We start from the raw sequence: 18,039 nt of genomic DNA on the forward strand, positions 1-18,039 counted from the left end.
TATTATGTGTTACTATCTATCTCATCTTTGGAAAATAAGTTCGATGAGAGCATGGCTTTTTGTCTTTTGAGTAGGTCACTACTAGATCCCCAGCACTTCAGCAAACACTGGGCACACCTAGAACACAGCAGACACTAAATAAGTTTGTGTGTTGAATGGATGGCTTATGATATTGGGAGCAAAGTGTTTCATTAGTAAAATATTATCAAGGCTGGGGAGGATTGGGTTAGTGTGTTAATGTTCTAACCCAAGTCTACTATTAACTACTTAAAAGTGTCTGCTTTTTTTTAATTAACAAACCAATAGGAAGGACATTCTCCCTTATATATCTGCCAACATTGTAATTTAGAAAAAAACCCCGAGAACTATAAAATTATGTTATATAAACATAAAACATCATTATTTTCCCATGTATCCTCTTGTTCCCATTGAAATGTACTTAATTCCTTTAGAAGAATTCTAATATTTTCAATTAAATTCCATTTAGAAGGACCAAAATGTTAGATATGTTTTCTTTCTTTCTTTCTTTCTTTTTTTAAAGATTTTATTTATTTATTTGATAGACCGAGATCACAGGTAAGCAGAGAGGCAGGCAGAGAGAGAGGAAGGGAAGCAGGCTCCCGCTGAGCAGAGAACACGATGAGGGGCTCAATCCCAAGACCCTGAGACCATTACCTGAGCTGAAGGCAGAGGCTCAACCCACTGAGCCACCCAGGTGCCCCTAGATGTCTTTTCTTATAAATTTCTCTTCAGGGAGTAAAATATAAGTTTCCCTTGGTAAAATTTTGATAGTGAGAAAAAAAGTACCTTTAGGAAGAGGTTATTTCAACTGACCTCATATTGAAAATTTGAAGATGTAAGCAGGTTACTGTTAGCTCGTGTTGTTGCTTCTCATTGTTCTACTCCAGCCACACCCTTGTGCTATTTCTTCTATTCACTCAACATTTTAAAGGATTTCATTTACCAATGTAATTGGTAAATGAAATTAGTTCGTTTTTCCAAATTTTTATTCATCAGAGACAGTGGTTCTTCCTTCAGAAATTGTGTTCATCTTGGGACATACAGTGTTTGATATAATACTTATAAAAATAGAAATTTGGGGTGCCTGGGTGGCTCAATGGGTTAAAGCCTCTGCCTTCAGCTCAGGTCGTGACCCCAGGGTCCTGGGATCGAGCCCCACATCGGGCTCTCTGCTTGGTGGGGAGCCTGCTTCCTTCTCTCTCTGTCTCTGCCTGCCTCTCTGCCTACTTGTCTGTCAAATAAATAAATAAAATCTTAAAAAAAAAACCCAGAAATTTGATATTTCATATTAGTTTTAGTTCAAGTCAGTGCATCACTTTTGTTAGGCTTTTTCAAACATTACAACTAGCTTGAAAACGACTCTTACTAGTTTCATCAAGCTCTAGGATTTCAGGAACTTCGAATGGTGTATGATTTTATTTATATATATATATACAAATACATATACATATTTGTGTATGCACATATGTAAAATTATGTAAATAAATATATATCTATGTATTCAAATGTAATATATTTCTTATCAAAAAAGTTCCCACAAAGGAGATAAAACCTATGAACTCCTAGATAAATAAAGTTTTAATAGATATGATCTTACTCAGGTAGGCATTTCTCCTTGCTCTGAGCCCCGTGTGTGGCCTTTCCCGACCCCCAAGGCTGCGGGGAACTCACCGAGGCTGCGGACAGCTCTGCTTCCGGCTTCATGAGCAGCACACTTTGGTCCACCGCACGGAGGGCGCACAGGGATTGAGGAGAAGCTGAAACTCGCAGGTGGGCTTGTGAAGCCGGAAGACTTTGTGCTGGGCGGAAGCTCAAGTCCACCTATGGAATTGGGGAGAACGGTCGAAAAAACAAATGTCCTGATTTAACTGTGCATTCACAAGCATTTCCCGAGTGTTCCTCACATTCAATGCATGCTCACTTTGTTTGACTTGGTTGTGGTTGGCTCATGTGAATCTTGGGGCCTTTGTCCTTTACACATTATTCTGAAGCTTGAGAATCAGCTGAGCTATTATAATGATATCTAATCATTCTTATAAATTGTTAAATTTGAGACGCCATTTTTTACCTTTGGCACATGGTAGGGTGTTTATCAAGTGTGGGTGGAACACAAATGGTTCTAGATTCTCTTGTATTTTTCTTTTGGCTCTTTAATAGCCTTAAAAACTTGCTTACATATTTTCCAACACTTCTTTATAGAAAAGAGCAAGGTATTCTGAACTGAATCATATAGTAAGAGACAATGCATGAGAATTTTGAACCAAGAGTCAAATGACATGGCTTCTTAGTGTGACTCTGCCATTGCCAAGAATCTCTGAAAAATTCATTTAATCCCTTTGGCCCCAGTGTTCACACGCAGAACATAATTGATAATAATAGCAACTTTGGTTTTAAATGTTGAAAATTTCATGATAAAGAAACCCACCTTGTTGGCTAGACAGTTTTCAACCATGTATTTTGCAGAATCCCCGACCACTTCCCCATCAGGTAAAATGGTGAAGAGGAGCAATCGAGCGATAGGAGCAATGTCTATCTCCACAGGGACTGACACGGAAAAATGGCCGTTCACTGGAGCACAGAGAGAATGAGGAGGTGATTATGGCTTAGATAACTCCCCAGGGCTGAAATGAAATTTTCTGTTGCACAAAACCATTTTTAGGAGCCTGGGCTGGTGAGTGACTGTTTCTATTAGTTGGTGTAACAGATAAAAGAAAAAGTAGATGTAATAAATGAATGTTTATGTCTAAGAATTCTCTACCGCTAAGAACTCTAGCTTTAGAAAAAACTTTATTGAAGTGTTCTCTTACAAATTGTATAATGATTTCACACCAATTTTCAGCATTAGCTCATCTCTGTAAATTTCTGATGCTATCTGAGGATATGGAGACATCCACTTGGCCACTATTTGATCTAGACTTCACACTAGAGGGGAATAGAACCTGAAGTTGTGTGATGTAATCATCAGAGTTTAGCACACTGTATTTATCCATATATCTTCTTTAACTTTCTATGAACAAAATATTCTATTTTTTTTTCTTAAGGGGAATATTGTACTCCTTTGATAGTTGTTTTTCGACTACGTAGTCTTATTAAGGTTTTGTAAATAAGTCTACAATGGTGCTTTTCTGTTGCTATGAAGATGCATCAAAAGAGTAGCTCACTGATAGTTAAGAGAGTAGCTCACTGATAGTTTTCTTATAAGTGGTCTTTCAAACTTCCTTAGAAGAGCAGAAAACTTCAGAGGTTATATTGTTCCATATTTGTTCATGGCAAGAGTCCAATTCAAAGGTGGAAGTACCCAATTCAACTTTCCATAAATCAGAACTATCTTCAAAAAGGAAATATGATACAAAGATATAAATGACTCAGCAAAAGACCTAGCATATAGGAAGCATTCCAAGATTTTGCCTTCTCTCTGTTTCCTGAAACAGTTCTAAAATGCCATTTTGAGAAGAAGCTCCATGAATATTTATGGTTTGAAAATCTGGAATAAGTATAGATTCTAAAACAACAACCTCATCATTTTAAGTAATCTGAACAGAAGAAGCTGAAGGAAAAGAAAAGAAATATTTCATAAAGGGCAAAAGGGATGAACAAAAAAAATACCCATTCTTTCTTTCCCCTCTCAACTTCTCATTTATTGGAGTTTGATGGAAATCACCACTGTTTATTTGAAACTTTTTCTGGTATTTCTGCAACTTAAGGCTGACTATGTCGGAGTGGGACAGAAATGTACAATTGCGGAAATACTCACTATCTCCCTGTTCCACAGGCAGCACATGCATCCCAGTTCGGACAATGCCTCCCTTTGCCATGATCTGCAAAAAAGGAAAGGAAAAGAAATTTGATTTGCCTGACAGAAATCTTGTACCCCATGTCCTGCCCTTTATGCATTATGTTTGTTGTATTGAGCTCCAGCTGGCAATAATTAGCCCTAAGGGAAGTCGAACTTTCAACAGGAACTTGGACAATAAGTCAAAGTAGTGATAGCTTAAAGAATTTTGTGATTCCTTGCCTCACAGAGGGTTTTTGCCTATGGACGAGTCAATGAAGTGGCCTTCCTTCTCACCAGATAATAGAACGCGAGCTCCTTCAGCTCCTGCAGGACCCGTCCATTCAGAATATAATGTGCTTGAACTGTCTGAGTTTGGCCGCAGGGCAGTTCACCAGGCAGGGGCTCTAGGCGGACAAAACTCTTGCTTGGAGAGAATACAAGATTAGCAGTGTGATGAGCTTCTTTGTACTCTGCCAACTGCCACTCGTAGCCGTAACAGGGACTACGATCCTTGTGTCTGACCTAAAGAATTTAAAAAATGATATTATTTTCCAGATCGTACGTTATAGAGAATCAGTGTTCTCACAAAACTGCATTATTTTACTGTCCTCCCTTAACTAGTACTTAGAAAGATTTTGCTCCGCAGTAAAAAGTGAAAGAGTGTTTATCTGTATTGCAGACCTTTACCCTGCAGAGGCTCCTTGGGTTGGTGTTTAAATTTCTGAAGCGCATACATGGAGGCATCTTTTGCTCTGCTTAATTTGCTCGACATTTTTGGGGCCACTTCACCTATGCAGACAGAGAGGCTGGAACTATAAAACCTCACTGGGGAGATTAAATACTCTCCAGAAACTGAAGAACTACATTCCAGAAACCTATTTATGATGGGTTTCAAATAGGTACTATGAATAAATGTGATACTGCAACCATAGGGGTCTGAGAACACTTTCTGTCAATGGCTTTGGTTCCTGAGTTGAGTTGGTGAATTAGCTGAAATCACTCTCTCCTGGGCTATCCTAGGCTGGTTATTTTTAAAGCTTTCTGTGGTTCTGGACTCTCAAGGTTTATAGGCCCTATTTTCGTTGTAGTTTAACTTTTCTCCATGTAGAAGTTATTCCTTATTCCTTATTCTCATCCTCACCTCCCAAGGGGTGTGAGTGAATCCTTGTGTCAGCAAATCACTTTATTTCTATTTTATGTTCTAGTGATAACAGGTAAATGATTATCAAAAAGAGGGAGTGTTTAAAAATAATTTTTTAAAAAAGCTTTAATTTATTTATTTGACAGAGAGAGAGAGAGATCACAAATAGACAGAGAGGCAGGCAGAGGGGGAGGGGGAAGCAGGCTCCCTGCTGAGCAGAGAGCCCAATGTGGGGCTCTATCCTAGGACCCTGAGATCATGCCTGAGCCAAAGGCAGAGGCTAACCCACTGAGCCACCCAGGTGCCCCTAAAAATAATATTTTTATTTTCAGGATAAGAACATTGCCTAGCACATAGAAAACATCCAAGAGACTTCTTGATTGAATAAATGAATGAATGCTCAGTTTTTAATTATTAGAAAGTATGGGCTTTCATGCCATCTATTTAAAGTGTAGTCAATAAAATACATTATTTATTCTGTTTATTTATTATCATTATTATATAATATCTATTGTGTATCCATAGATCTCTTACTGTGTATCTACATTTCTATTGACGAATAGAGAACTCTTATGCTATACCAAGTAAGTTATATGGGTATAACAAAAACCTGGAGAAAACTAGAATAGCAGGACAAAAATAAAGTAGGAACAACAATTTAGAGTATATATACTTGAAAGCAAATGCAGTGATGTTAAACTGGACTTTACAATGATAGCCAAGGTAAAGGGAATTTGCATTATCATTTCTTGTAAGTAAATTTTTATTTATTTTTATTTCAAAATAACACATCAACTGTTAAAAAAGAAATCAAACATCACATTTAATCTTAGCACCCTGAAAACTGAAGGATGTTATGTTTGTTTGTTTATTTATTTATTTATTTTTCTGTTTCCATAGGACTAAATGCAACTTGGAAGTATCATCACCTTTAGGTTGCAAACTTATTTCCAAGGCTACTTCATGTCATTGGTAACTTCTCTTCAAACTTACCCTGACAGTGAGAGAGGTATCCTTAATGTTGGTGGTGTTGATAGAGAACTGAACCAGGCCATGCTCATCAGTGGTGGCATTGGAGTTATAGTTAGCTTCATGTGCTGTGATGAAGACAAGTTCATTTGGCATGGGGACACCTTTCCCATCCTCTAGTTGCACCTGAAGATTAAAATTTGTGGATCAGTTATATGGTTAATACCCAGTAACCAAACATTCATTTTATTACAAATATTTATTATGTCCTATATATTGGACATGGCTCCAGGCATTGAGGCTACAATGGTGAACAAAGCAAAGTTCCTGCCATCATAGAAAAGAGATATATTTTAAATAAATGCATAGATGATATATATTTATTTGTAGTAATCAGCCCTAAGACAAAAAATAAAGCATTGTGGGGATGCCCGGGTGGCTCAGTCAGTTAAGCATCTGCTTCTTGATTTCAGTTCAGGTTGATCTCAGGGTTGTGAGATTGAGCTCCATATTGGGCTCTGTACTGGGTGCGGAGCCTGCTTATGATTCTCTCTCTTCCTCTCTTCTGCCCCACTCCCCCTCAAATAAAAACAAAATAAAGCAGTGTGAAAAGACTGAGAATCACGGAGCTGATGATAGGGGTGACCTGAAAAAAGGATTCTGTGGATATTTTGGAAATGCCATGTATTATATAGAACTTTTGGAGAGTTACAGAGCACATGTGTCAGATAGTAATGAAAATTTTTAACTCCTTAGCCAAATTTAATTGAGCTCCATACACTTATTTTATGACCAACCCTTAACTTTCTATGGATTAGTGTTCTAAAATATAAGTGCACAAAATAGAAATTGTTAATACATTACCTTGTATACTTTTCTAGTTGTTTTTTTATACATCTGCTTCTCAATCTAGACTTTCAAACTTTTGGAAGGTAGGCAGGTATTCTGAGGGATTTCCCATGTGAAAAATGCAAAGTTGGATAGAATCATACAGTATTACATAAGGGCCTAAAGTCAAATTACTGCTAATATTGAACTCAGTAGATGAATAATTTGATTCATATTGCAAAGATGATGATTCTTTTTCAGTAGAAGCTACTTTTAGTAGAAGGAAGCACAATTGGGAGACTTGGATCCATATTTATAATTGATTAATAAAATCTCAGTTTGCCAGTGAAATGTTGGCCGCACATACAAATTCAAGGACAGGTATAAAATTCTGATTCTCTTTTGATGAAAGAGTCTTTTGACTAATGGGGTAATTATTTAGCAGGAATGAATTATCAAAAAGTACAATATACCTCTCAGAAATTAAAAATAAATGGACTGTTCATTTTAGGAAGTGACTAAAATTTTTCAAATCTTCTGCTGTCATAACATAATCAAAACATTCTAAAACGTACTCCACCCCTTTTTAGTGGGGTTTTGTCCCTCTCTGCTTTGGTCTCCATGCTACAACCTATAACAACCTATAACATTTCCATTAAGAATATGATACACAGGGGCGCCTGGGTGGCTCAGTGGGTTAAAGCCTCTGCTTTCAGCTCAGGTCATGATCTCAGGGTCCTGGGATCGAGCCCCACATCGGGCTCTCTGCTCAGCTTGGAGCCTGCTTCTCCTCCTCTCTCTCTGCCTGCCTCTCTGCCTACTTGTGATCTCTCTCTGTGCAATAAATAAATAAAATCTTAAAAAAAAAAGAATATGACACACAATAATTACACATTGATGGACGTACAACTGCCATCTCAGACTTCTGGAGTCAGAAAGATCCATCTGCACATCTACTTATAATACAAAAAATAACAATACAAGATATTTTGTAGATCCATGAGAAAATTTATATTTTTAAAATCTGGAAGCATTAAATAGAAATATTTTACCCTTTTGTGCACTGTTTTTTAAAATATATTCCTCCTGTTATAGAGAAAATAATGTAAATATAATACTCATGAAAGAAACACCAGGTAGAGTAGAATCTTTTATACTTCAAAATAAAAAAGCCACCTACCCACTCATTCCCATACAAAGTTAGTGATAGCGTGATAATTTAAAAGGCCACCATAACTCCTGAGATTCTTGTGAGAAAATATAAAAATCCGAGACTACTGGTAAACCAAGGAAAGACTGAGTGATATCACACAATGCTGTTCTAAAGGTGAAAAAATTTTTGATGGTGCTTTAGAATGATTTCATACACTAATTTACAGAGGAACAGATTTATTTTTATGTGGTTTTACACTTTTGGTTAGGTTAATCAATAGGTAATAAACCAAGTCTGGTTTTAGTAGAACATAATATGCTTATTAAGTGATAGTACACAATTTGATTTGTGACTTAGAAAATACTTCACCTGCCCAAAGAAGGGGATCCCTTGTCTGAAGTATGGGTCCACTTTTGTGAATGAGAGTTTAGTTATGGTTCTTGTTATTTCAGTGGATCCTTTTCCAGTTAATTCTACCTCTGGAAAAAAGAAAAAGAAAAAAATAAGTTTTCCTGGAAGGATGATCTCCCTGAACTTCTTATACTACTTCCATTGCAGTTCATAGTTCAGCAAAGGAAATAAATCCATGTTCATTTTTTTCTCCCATAACCATGTGATATGCAAACCTGTTCCTTCTTCTTGGATCTTGGCCTCCACTTCAAGTTTCATTTCATACCCTTGTCTCTTCATCTGGAAGATCCTGGTTTTTACTTGCTGAGAGACGCAACCCTGGCTGTTTAGCTAGGCAGGGATAAAATACAAAAATATAACACTGGACAGATCAGATGTTGATGAATCTGGTGGGATTTTTGGGAGACAATATAACCTAGGGATTTTCTATGACAAGAACACAATACATATTCTCTAGAGATTAATTATGATTGCATTTCATAATAGTATCTGGTTTATAATGGATATATTTCTTAGTATCTGATAGTCCCTAGAGTTAATGCAATAGAAAATGTCTTAAAAATTTGTGGGTAATCCTACTGTAGTAGGGAACTAAGTTTTCACAAGTCTAGCTCTCCTTCCATAGTATGCAACTGTTGCTGGAAAAGGGCTGCCCATCTGGAGACTGTGTTTCCTATCTCCCTAATCCCTAGGAGGGGCCATGTGACAAGTTCTTGCTCATGGAAAGAAGGAAAAACATACACCCTTCCCAGCCAAAGTGATTAACAAGTGTAATGCTTTTTCTCCTTCCTTCATACAAGTAGATGCCCAAGGCAGCTCTGGATGCCAAATATTGGAGATTGCTCAACTTTCATTATTCTGGGAGCTTGGTGAGCCAGGAACACCCACAGTGGAAAATTACAAGAAATAAATAATTCCTATTGTGCTAAATCACTGATATTTAAAAATCATTGTACCTAACATAGAATTCCCTTACAGATTGCTCTCTTCCTGAGTTAGTACCATGTTGTAATTCATTGCTTATTAACAATGTCTCCATTGTTAGTCCCTGGAAAGAACAGTTTTGCACCTACCTGGTGACTGAATTTCTCACAGACAGCCTGTGACTCTCCACTATAGCAGTTAGAAGGGTTATTATACTTTCTGCATACTCTCATAGTCATATGTCCCGGGACGGGCTTCCCATATGTGTATCTGTCATAAGAACATTGTCAAATGAATCAAAGCAGACATTGAATATCTCCATTTTCTACTTACTTCCATTCCCCTCTTAGCAATAGTATGTTTTTACCCTCTGTACTTCTCTCTAATCTCTGCAGGGCTCTCACAGTGTTGACAGCAAGTACGCTAAGTTATGACTCTTTTTAAAAAAATCTCCAGTGCCAATGCTGAAATTGACTACAGTCTTTGATCATGTCTTTTTTCCCTGAATTTTTTATTTTTAATTTCATCTTTAAATATATATATATTTATTTATTTATTACCAAAGCTACACCTGTTCTTAAAAGAAAAAAAAACAGTATCAGCAAAATGAAAATGAGAGAGAGAAGAGGACCTCAATTCTACCTAGGAATACAATCTATGAATATGATGGTGTTTCCTTCCATTATCCTCTTCCAATGCGTAGCTCTCTCTCTATATATGGAGTTTAACTTCTCTACTTTTTATAAAAACGGGGTTGTGACATATATACATGTATGTCATTGATGGTTGATGTGTTTTCAAGGGTATTTGTTTTCTTCCCTACCTGTCTTTATTTGCAAGAGTTTGGCTCACCCGTTATATAGGATCAGGAACTTGGTGGCGATTACTCTGAGACAGTGCAGGGACCCAGCTGAACCGTGGGTGCATTACATGTGTAGCCTTTAGGCAGAGCTGGTTTCTTCAGTGCTAGTGCTGCTTTCTGCTAGTGTTTTCTGCCAGTGCTACCCCTGGACTACTAGAGATGGGCATGAGATTTTAGAAACATGAATTTTCAAGGTTGGAAAGGACCAAGCTGAGAGATCATGCCCAGTCTCATCTGTAAACATGGCAGTGCTGAGAGGTAAGTGACATGCCTTCAGTAGACCAATGACCCAGCTGAGATTTTGGTAATATGCCTATCTCTACAAATTCTGAATCTAAGCTGTTTTTCCACTACACTATGCATGCAAGGTCAGGTAAATGATCTGTTGATGACAGAATTTCCTCTACAGCCTGGGGAAGGGAAAGCCACTATACCCTTCAACACTATCCCATTTGTGTGTGTGTATATGTGTGTGTGTAGCTTTGTCACTTTCAGAATCAACTACTGTAGATAGCTTCTTTAAGAACAGTTGCTTGCCCCATGATAGTTACAATAATACCGGTAAGGCCATGAAAGAAAAAAGAAGGAAAAATAGAAAAACAACAGGCGAGGAACATTCCAGAGATGGGATGATCCCATGTACTTAAAGTATTTGTACTCTCACTGCTCCTAAAAAAATGAGTCAAAATATCCCAAATAGTGAGTCTCCTTTATATAATTCTCTCAAAAGATTAAAAAATATATAAACTCACAGGCCACACACTGACACATTCACGTCTTCTTCCAAGATAGTGATTATCCTTGGCATTGTTACTTGCACTTCAAACTTGGGAAGCACTGTTTATTGGAGATAAAGGAAGTTATTGATTGTTTTTCAACTTTTGGGGACTTAGTATTTTCAGTAAAATTCCCTAATAATATTTTAGGGCTCTGAAAAGGAAACTATACTCTCCAATACGACCACCTTACTATCAGTGGATATTCTTTTTTTTTTTTTTTTAAGATTTTATTTAATTATTTGAAAGAGAGAGAGCACAAGCAGGGGTAGGGGCAGAGAGAGAGGTTAAGCAGACACCCCGCTGGGCAGGGATCCCTGGGATCATGACCTGAGTCCAAGGCAGGTGCTTAACTGACTGAGCCACCCAGGTGCCCCTAAAATGGTTATTCTGATTGAAGGACTGTAACCTTAATGAATTATGGAAGACTTGTCTAAAACATGGATGTTTTACATATTTTTTGAGATTAAAAATTATTACAAAAAATAACCAAGCTATATGAAGTTCTATGCACAGATCACTGATAGTCTCATTGGAATTAGATAGAACTGATTCTACTCAAAGCTCAACCTCACTACATAGAAAACAGAAGGACTCTAAATTAAAGTGCCAATTCTAGGCCCTAGAAGTTTAGATACGAAGAAAATGCTCCACGACTTTTCATAATCCATACCAAATTCCTCCACAGTGAAGGTGTGTGTTGTCACTCCACCTGATTTCTTCGGTACCACCACCACCTTATAGGAGCCCTGAAAGGGCTCTGATGAGAGGGGAAAGCTCAATTGCTTGAGACCATTCTCTAACAGGAGTTTCTGCCATTGTGCGATGCGATTTTCTTTCGGGTCCTATGGATACAGTAATTGTAACTTACAAAGCTTAGAGCATTAGACACAATAAAAGCAATCTACAGAAACTCCTATGTTATCCACAAAGAGAACCAATAGGGTGGTGGTGAGGGGTGGGGAGGACAGTTGTTAGAACCGTCTAGCACTGTGTGAGCTCAAAGGTTTCTCCCTTAATGACAAGTTTCTGGTATATTGTCAGAATCTCTCAAATATGAACATTTTCTCTAAGTTTATTTAATTCTGTTTATTTGCTTACCTGAACGTATACTTGTGAAATCTGAAAGACAAAGAGAAATAAAGGAATGCAGAATTATTCTCAAATATTCTCAAATTCTGATTTATAAAAAGACAGCTTTATGTAGAATAACTCTATCTGTAGTAAAATAGAAAAAAAAAATCCGGGTTAAATTTTACAAAACTTAGGGGGAGATGAACCATGAGAGACTGTGGACTCTGAGAACCAAACTGAGGGCTTTGGGGATTAGGTGAGCCTGGTGGTGGGCATAAGGAGGGCACGTATTGCATGGAGCACTGGGTGTGGTGCATAAACAATGAATCTTGGAACACTGAAAAAATAATATTAAATTAAAAAATTTTTACAAAACATTTAATTAATCTACTTTAAGCAATTAATAAATAATGTTAAGAACTTATTAGATCTATGAGCAACAAATATCCATGTGCATAGCCACTCATTTAGAATGGGATTTACTAACATTACTTGAATACTTATAGGATCCTAGTGAGGAACACTCCTTTGTTATGAAATTTTATGGATTAAGAAATAAACTAATGGAACTATGAGAACTGTACTCAGTCCCAAATATTGAGATGGTCATGGAATTCTTAGTTCTAAGAATAAAGAGGGAGAATATCTCCTTTACTATCAGTGGTTAGTCATTTTTAAAAAACTAATATTTATTAAGTGCTTACCATGTGCATTGTATAACAATGCACAAAAGAGCTTGTATTCTAATAGGGATGGATATATAAGAAACATACACATACACATATACATATATCTGAGAGATATATTTTATATATACTTAATACATTATATATTAAGTGTATATAAAATATTATATATTTATATATTATACATTAATATATTGTCTAATTTTATATTGATATTTATTTGATATTCAGTATTTATTTGACATATATATCAATGATATGATATCCATCCTATATCTCAAAGATAAAAAATGTATGATAAACATATATATGTGTGTATATATATATATATACACACACACACACACACACATAGACACACATATGGACACACCTGATTTATATTAGGTAGTGAAATGTTGAGAAACAAAATGGAGCAGGGTAAGGCTGCCAGAGTGATGGATGAGGTGTTTATTTTAGATAGAGGAATGGAAGTAGAAACTAGAAGATCAGCTTTAAGGTTACTGCAACAGCCTTGTTTAGAGGTGATATTGGCCAGGATGAGATTGTGGCAATTCAAGTTGTTAGAAATAGAAATAGTCTGGATATATTTCAAGCTAGCATGATTTTCTGATAAAGTGGATGTAGGTATGAGAGAAAGAGAGGAAATAGGGATTAGGCAATAATTTTTTTTTAAAGATTTATTTATTTATTTTAGAGGGAGCAAGAGTGGGAGTGGGAGGAGGGGCAGAGGGAGAGGGAGAGGGAGAATCCTAAAGCCAACTCCTCGCCAAACACAGAGCCCGACACTGGGCTTGATCCCAGGACCCTGAGATGGTGACCTGAGCCAAAATCAAGACTGGGTTGCCTAACCAACTGAGCCACCCAGTTGCCCCAAGATAAACTTTTGTTTTAGGAGTTAGAAGAAAAGAATTGCCTCTGAGATAAGAAGATGTAGTGAAGCAGTACATTTGGGAGAAAAAAATTAAGACTTTCTGCTTTGATGTCTGCATTTTCTTATAAGTATCAGGTGTTAGTCTCAAAGAACAAACACTGATTATACTCTTCCTTGACAGAAGAGGTTCTGGTAGGCATGTTTAGAAAAATTTTAAATCTTTGAGAAGTTATTTGAATTTAACTTATTTCATGGTGTAGGCATGTCTATTATTTAATATATCTTTCTAATTTGCCTAGTGGAGAACTTTATAAAGAGTAAGTTTGATTGTGGGACAACTAAGTACCAGTACCAAGCTGGAAAGAACTAGCTACTTCCTTGACCTGAGATTCTGGTTTAAAAAAGGATCATGCACTACTGTAATGCCAGAAATCACTGCTAGTGATACCAGATTCTTTCTCTCCCTGTCTTCCCCCAGCACCAAAAACAGACATCCAGATTGTTTACACAGATAATAATGATAGGTATTTGGAGACTCACCAACTCATTCAAGGGGTGAAAATTTTCATCCAACGCAACAACACGAAACTTCACTGAAACAGAAATATTTTCCATGAGTCCCAGAAACCTTAAATCAGGCTTAGCGGCTGATAAAAAAAAAGAACTGTTAAAGAACCAGGGCTATAGAGCCCTGGGGAAGATGCGGGGGAGGAATGTCTTTCCTTTTGGGAGTTGTTCCGACTATAGGGCCTTTTCATACCTGTCTGCCCTGGTTTGTAGATGGGCTTGTCTGTCTGGACAAAGACCAGATTCTCTTGGTGTTTAACCACTACTGTGGTCCGCCTTTTGAATTCTTGGGTTGGTCCTTTCACTTGGATAGTGAGGAACATGACCTCTTCATTGCTTGGAGATCTTGGGACCTGAAATATAGGACAGACCATAAGAACCCATTCAGTCTTGCAAGTTTCCTCCTCTACTCCTTGTTCCTCTCCTCCCTGGAGATCTGGCCCCTTTACCTCACTGTACCCCCTCATTTTCATCAGGGGAAATTGGCATGGACAGGAATTACTTCTGTTATTTTACAATGGGGAGACAGAACAGAAGATGGAGGAAAATACAGGAAAAAAGAGGTCATAATTGAGACTTACATCTCCTTATAGATCAGCCAATATGTCTTGATTCAATTATATGATCAACTTTACCAAGTTGATGTTCTGTGTTAAAAGGGCATGGTAGAAGCATATTTAAGGCTATGCGAAATGAAGCTACCATATTTTATTGGCCGTAGGCTGTAAGCATTTTACATATGGGCAACTCTGAAGAGATAGTGGATATTTGCTTATGGTAATTTCTACAATTTTCCCTGTTTAATATGGGCTGATGTGTTTCTGCCAGACCACCACTGGAGGCTTATGTCATGGATTAATCCAGCTTGCCTTATTAATATTTTTTCCATTTTAATGTTAAGAAGTCACATTTTCCTTTTGTCTAGTGCATACTGCTTTTTCCTCCTGGCTAATAGAAATTTTCTTTGATCATTAAGTTGATTTTTAATATGCCTCTAAGTATTTGTCTCCCATTGGAAATTCATGCATTGCTTCTTAATTTCCACACACATTTTTTTGCCCCACTTAGATTTCTTTCTGAAGTCTTTGCCAGGCTCTCCAAGCTTTATCTTGACTGAATTCTACATGCTATTATCCTAACCAGTAGAATCAAGTATATGAAGTCAAACAGGCATACTTACAGTGAAGGAGACACAGTGGAATAAGTCCTTCTCCACCACCAGGTCAGTGAAGAGGCTCTTGTTCTCCCTGACAGACTCCAAGGAAGCACTCACAGTCACTGTCTCATTCAGGTAGCTCAGAAGGAGGCAGCCCTTCTCAGGGGTTTCAGAGTGGATCAGGGAGGGGACCAGGACCATGTACTGCCTGGGAATGGAGGAGTCCAGTTGGTGGGAAGTGTCGGAGGAGAGGTATTGCTATGACCAGCACTGTTTTCTATCACAATGATTGTTACTAACATTAGTTTGATACCAAGAGAGGACATATTGATGACCATGACATTGGTCTCTGCTGTTGAATGGCATGTGTGAGAATTATTCCCTGTTCCATCACCGGTGCCACGGCAGTGAACACTTTGCTGTAAGTGAGCTTTAAGTAGATTAAAATTTGCTAGGATACTTCACTTTAAGAAACACAATATGGGAGCATCTGAATTCAAATAAAAATATGCCAATTATGTTTATTCATGTTGTAAATCTATTTTACATGAGGATTGCTGTAAAAAGCAAGCAAAGTCTCAAGAGAGACACTACAAAAACCAATCAATAAACAGTATTTTCATTGGATATATATATTCAACAACCCTGTGAAAATGATAAGGCAAATACTTACTTCCACTTTACTCAGATATGGAATCTGAGTCCCAAAGAAAATGAGTCAGTAGTTTAAAGTCCCAGTTGTAAGTAACTAATGAAATCTTCATGTTACCTAACCCTGGCTGTTTGCATTTTAAATATTTGCCATTCAACTCATGGCTAGACAATGGTTCCACCCCAAGACAGCCTTCTAGTGATGGAATTTTGGGTAACTCATGGAATTTTGGTAACTCATGAGCAGAACAGAAACTTTGCCAATTCCCTCATATATAATTCTGACTATGTAGTTTTCAAACATTTTTGCTTACAGGATTCCTAAAATAATTTTTAGATGCTATGCATTTCTTACATATTTTCAAGCAAACATGTACATTTTTACACAAATAATAGCAAAATATATTATTTTTGATGAAATTTTAAGTTAAAGCTTAGTCTTCTATAAGTTTTCGATGGATTCTTAAAAAACAGTGATAAGATACCCAGTATGACCTACTTAAAAAGTACACCAAAAGGTTCTTTTTGTAATGATCAGAAATTTAACATCTTTTCTTTTTTTTCCCACCTTAAACTTGAATTACCATGCCACTTACTACATAGAAGTTTAACCTAAGATTTTTATGCTTCAAAATATATTTATGGATAACTCTTGCTTCTTTATTAACTAGTTTCTTTATTAACTATATATGTGTATATATACATATACACACACATATACTCATATATATGTAATGTTATTTATGGATGCTTACTTTAAGTTTAATTCTTTACGTGATCATGAAACTGTTAAACATTTTCTTCTGGATTGAATTATTTTCAAGTCTTACTAGTATATAACTGATCAAAACAAAATAAGTGTATTATAATATTCATACATATTAGATATAAAATAAAAATATTTTTGAAACACATCTTTAATAAGAACAATGAACTTTTTTTCTGTATCCATGGATGGATATTCCTTAATTGTGGGAATTAAAGAGGCTTAACATTAATTCTGTTGCTATTTTTAGTTTGTATGGACATGAGTGCCACAAAAAATTATTTATATAAAGTAAATAAAATACAGATAAAAGTTATATCACTGTTTCCAGTTCTTAGAACTCCTTCTGCATTAGGTACCAAAGATCACCCAGTGCCTATCATCAAGAATTGCTTCTAATTATCTATTAGCTGGTGTTTTCTTTAGATCTCCCTTCAACTTTGTTGAAATAAAGAATTCATCACCACATAATCTGCAAAAGAATTTTCTCCCTCATTGTTAGAACCCTTTGCTTTCTCAACATCAGCATCAGTATTTCAAATTATTCCTTTATTAGTATTTCATATTATTCCACCATACAGATTTCTATGCCCTAGGACAATGCTCCATGGTGACATCTGATTGAGGGAAAGATTCATCTTTCTTTTATAAAGTGGAAGATGGGCAATTACGAAAGAAGTAAGGAAGGATAAATAGCCTGGTCTCGAGCAAATCAATCTGAATGTGAGGATCTGAAAATTGATTCCTTTAAAAGTATCAATTGTTAATGCCCCTCAGAAAATCTTTGTATATCTCTAGAAAATTTAGAAAGTCAGAGATTCAGAGTTGGAGAAAAAGAATTAAGAGTAAGTAAAGAATAAATAAACTAGATTTATGAAATCTCATCATTGGAGGAGCCCTTAGAGATAAGAAGGTGACAGTTTTGTGGGAAAGACAAATGACTAGTCTAAATGAGAATCAAAGAATTCTCTTCTAAGGAAAAGATTCTTCACGTCCTCTGTGAAACTCACGGTTTTCCAGAGACTGAGACATCCACAGGCAGGAAGACCAGAAGGAGGAGAATAAGATTTGGATGAACGAGTGTGTTCTTCCCCATGCTGCAGGGAGAAGGGCCCTGAGGAGACCAGACTGTATTGCGCCCTGCTCCCTGCAACTGGTCTAGTCCCAAACATTCCTGAGAGGAACTAGGCTTTATGCTGCTCCCGTGCAAACAGGAAGTTCCACCCACACATGGTGTCTAAACAAAGCAGAGGTTTCTGAACTTCTGTGAAAGGGTCGTTGCTCTTAGGGGCCTAATTACAGTCAAGATTATTTCCGGGTGGGGTGAATAGAATTCCTGGAGGGATAAAATCCACATTCCCATTAAGTGCTCACTTTCTCTGGGTTTTATTGTAAAGCAGCTAAT

At 36.8% G+C, this 18,039-nt stretch overlaps 1 protein-coding gene across 1 annotated transcript in view; it reads right to left on the reverse strand.

Moving 5' to 3' along the window:
• Positions 1-17,808, reverse strand: part of LOC123945793 (alpha-2-macroglobulin-like) — a 40,280-nt gene extending 22,472 nt beyond the window's left edge. Inside the window, exons 1-15 of the mRNA XM_046010673.1 lie at positions 17,645-17,808; positions 15,242-15,425; positions 14,255-14,414; positions 14,035-14,087; positions 11,962-11,982; positions 11,534-11,705; positions 10,837-10,921; positions 9,372-9,492; positions 8,514-8,628; positions 8,257-8,366; positions 5,931-6,092; positions 4,091-4,318; positions 3,776-3,839; positions 2,447-2,589; positions 1,693-1,842 (exon numbers count right to left, since the gene is read on the reverse strand). Coding sequence (XP_045866629.1) covers positions 1,693-1,842; positions 2,447-2,589; positions 3,776-3,839; positions 4,091-4,318; positions 5,931-6,092; positions 8,257-8,366; positions 8,514-8,628; positions 9,372-9,492; positions 10,837-10,921; positions 11,534-11,705; positions 11,962-11,982; positions 14,035-14,087; positions 14,255-14,414; positions 15,242-15,425; positions 17,645-17,730 — 1,854 coding nt within the window. The 5' untranslated portion in view covers positions 17,731-17,808. The remainder of the gene's footprint in view (positions 1-1,692; positions 1,843-2,446; positions 2,590-3,775; positions 3,840-4,090; positions 4,319-5,930; positions 6,093-8,256; positions 8,367-8,513; positions 8,629-9,371; positions 9,493-10,836; positions 10,922-11,533; positions 11,706-11,961; positions 11,983-14,034; positions 14,088-14,254; positions 14,415-15,241; positions 15,426-17,644) is intronic.
• Positions 17,809-18,039: the final 231 nt, after the last annotated feature.

This window comes from Meles meles, chromosome 7 (assembly GCF_922984935.1).
Source record: "Meles meles chromosome 7, mMelMel3.1 paternal haplotype, whole genome shotgun sequence".
NCBI lineage: Eukaryota > Metazoa > Chordata > Mammalia > Carnivora > Mustelidae > Meles > Meles meles.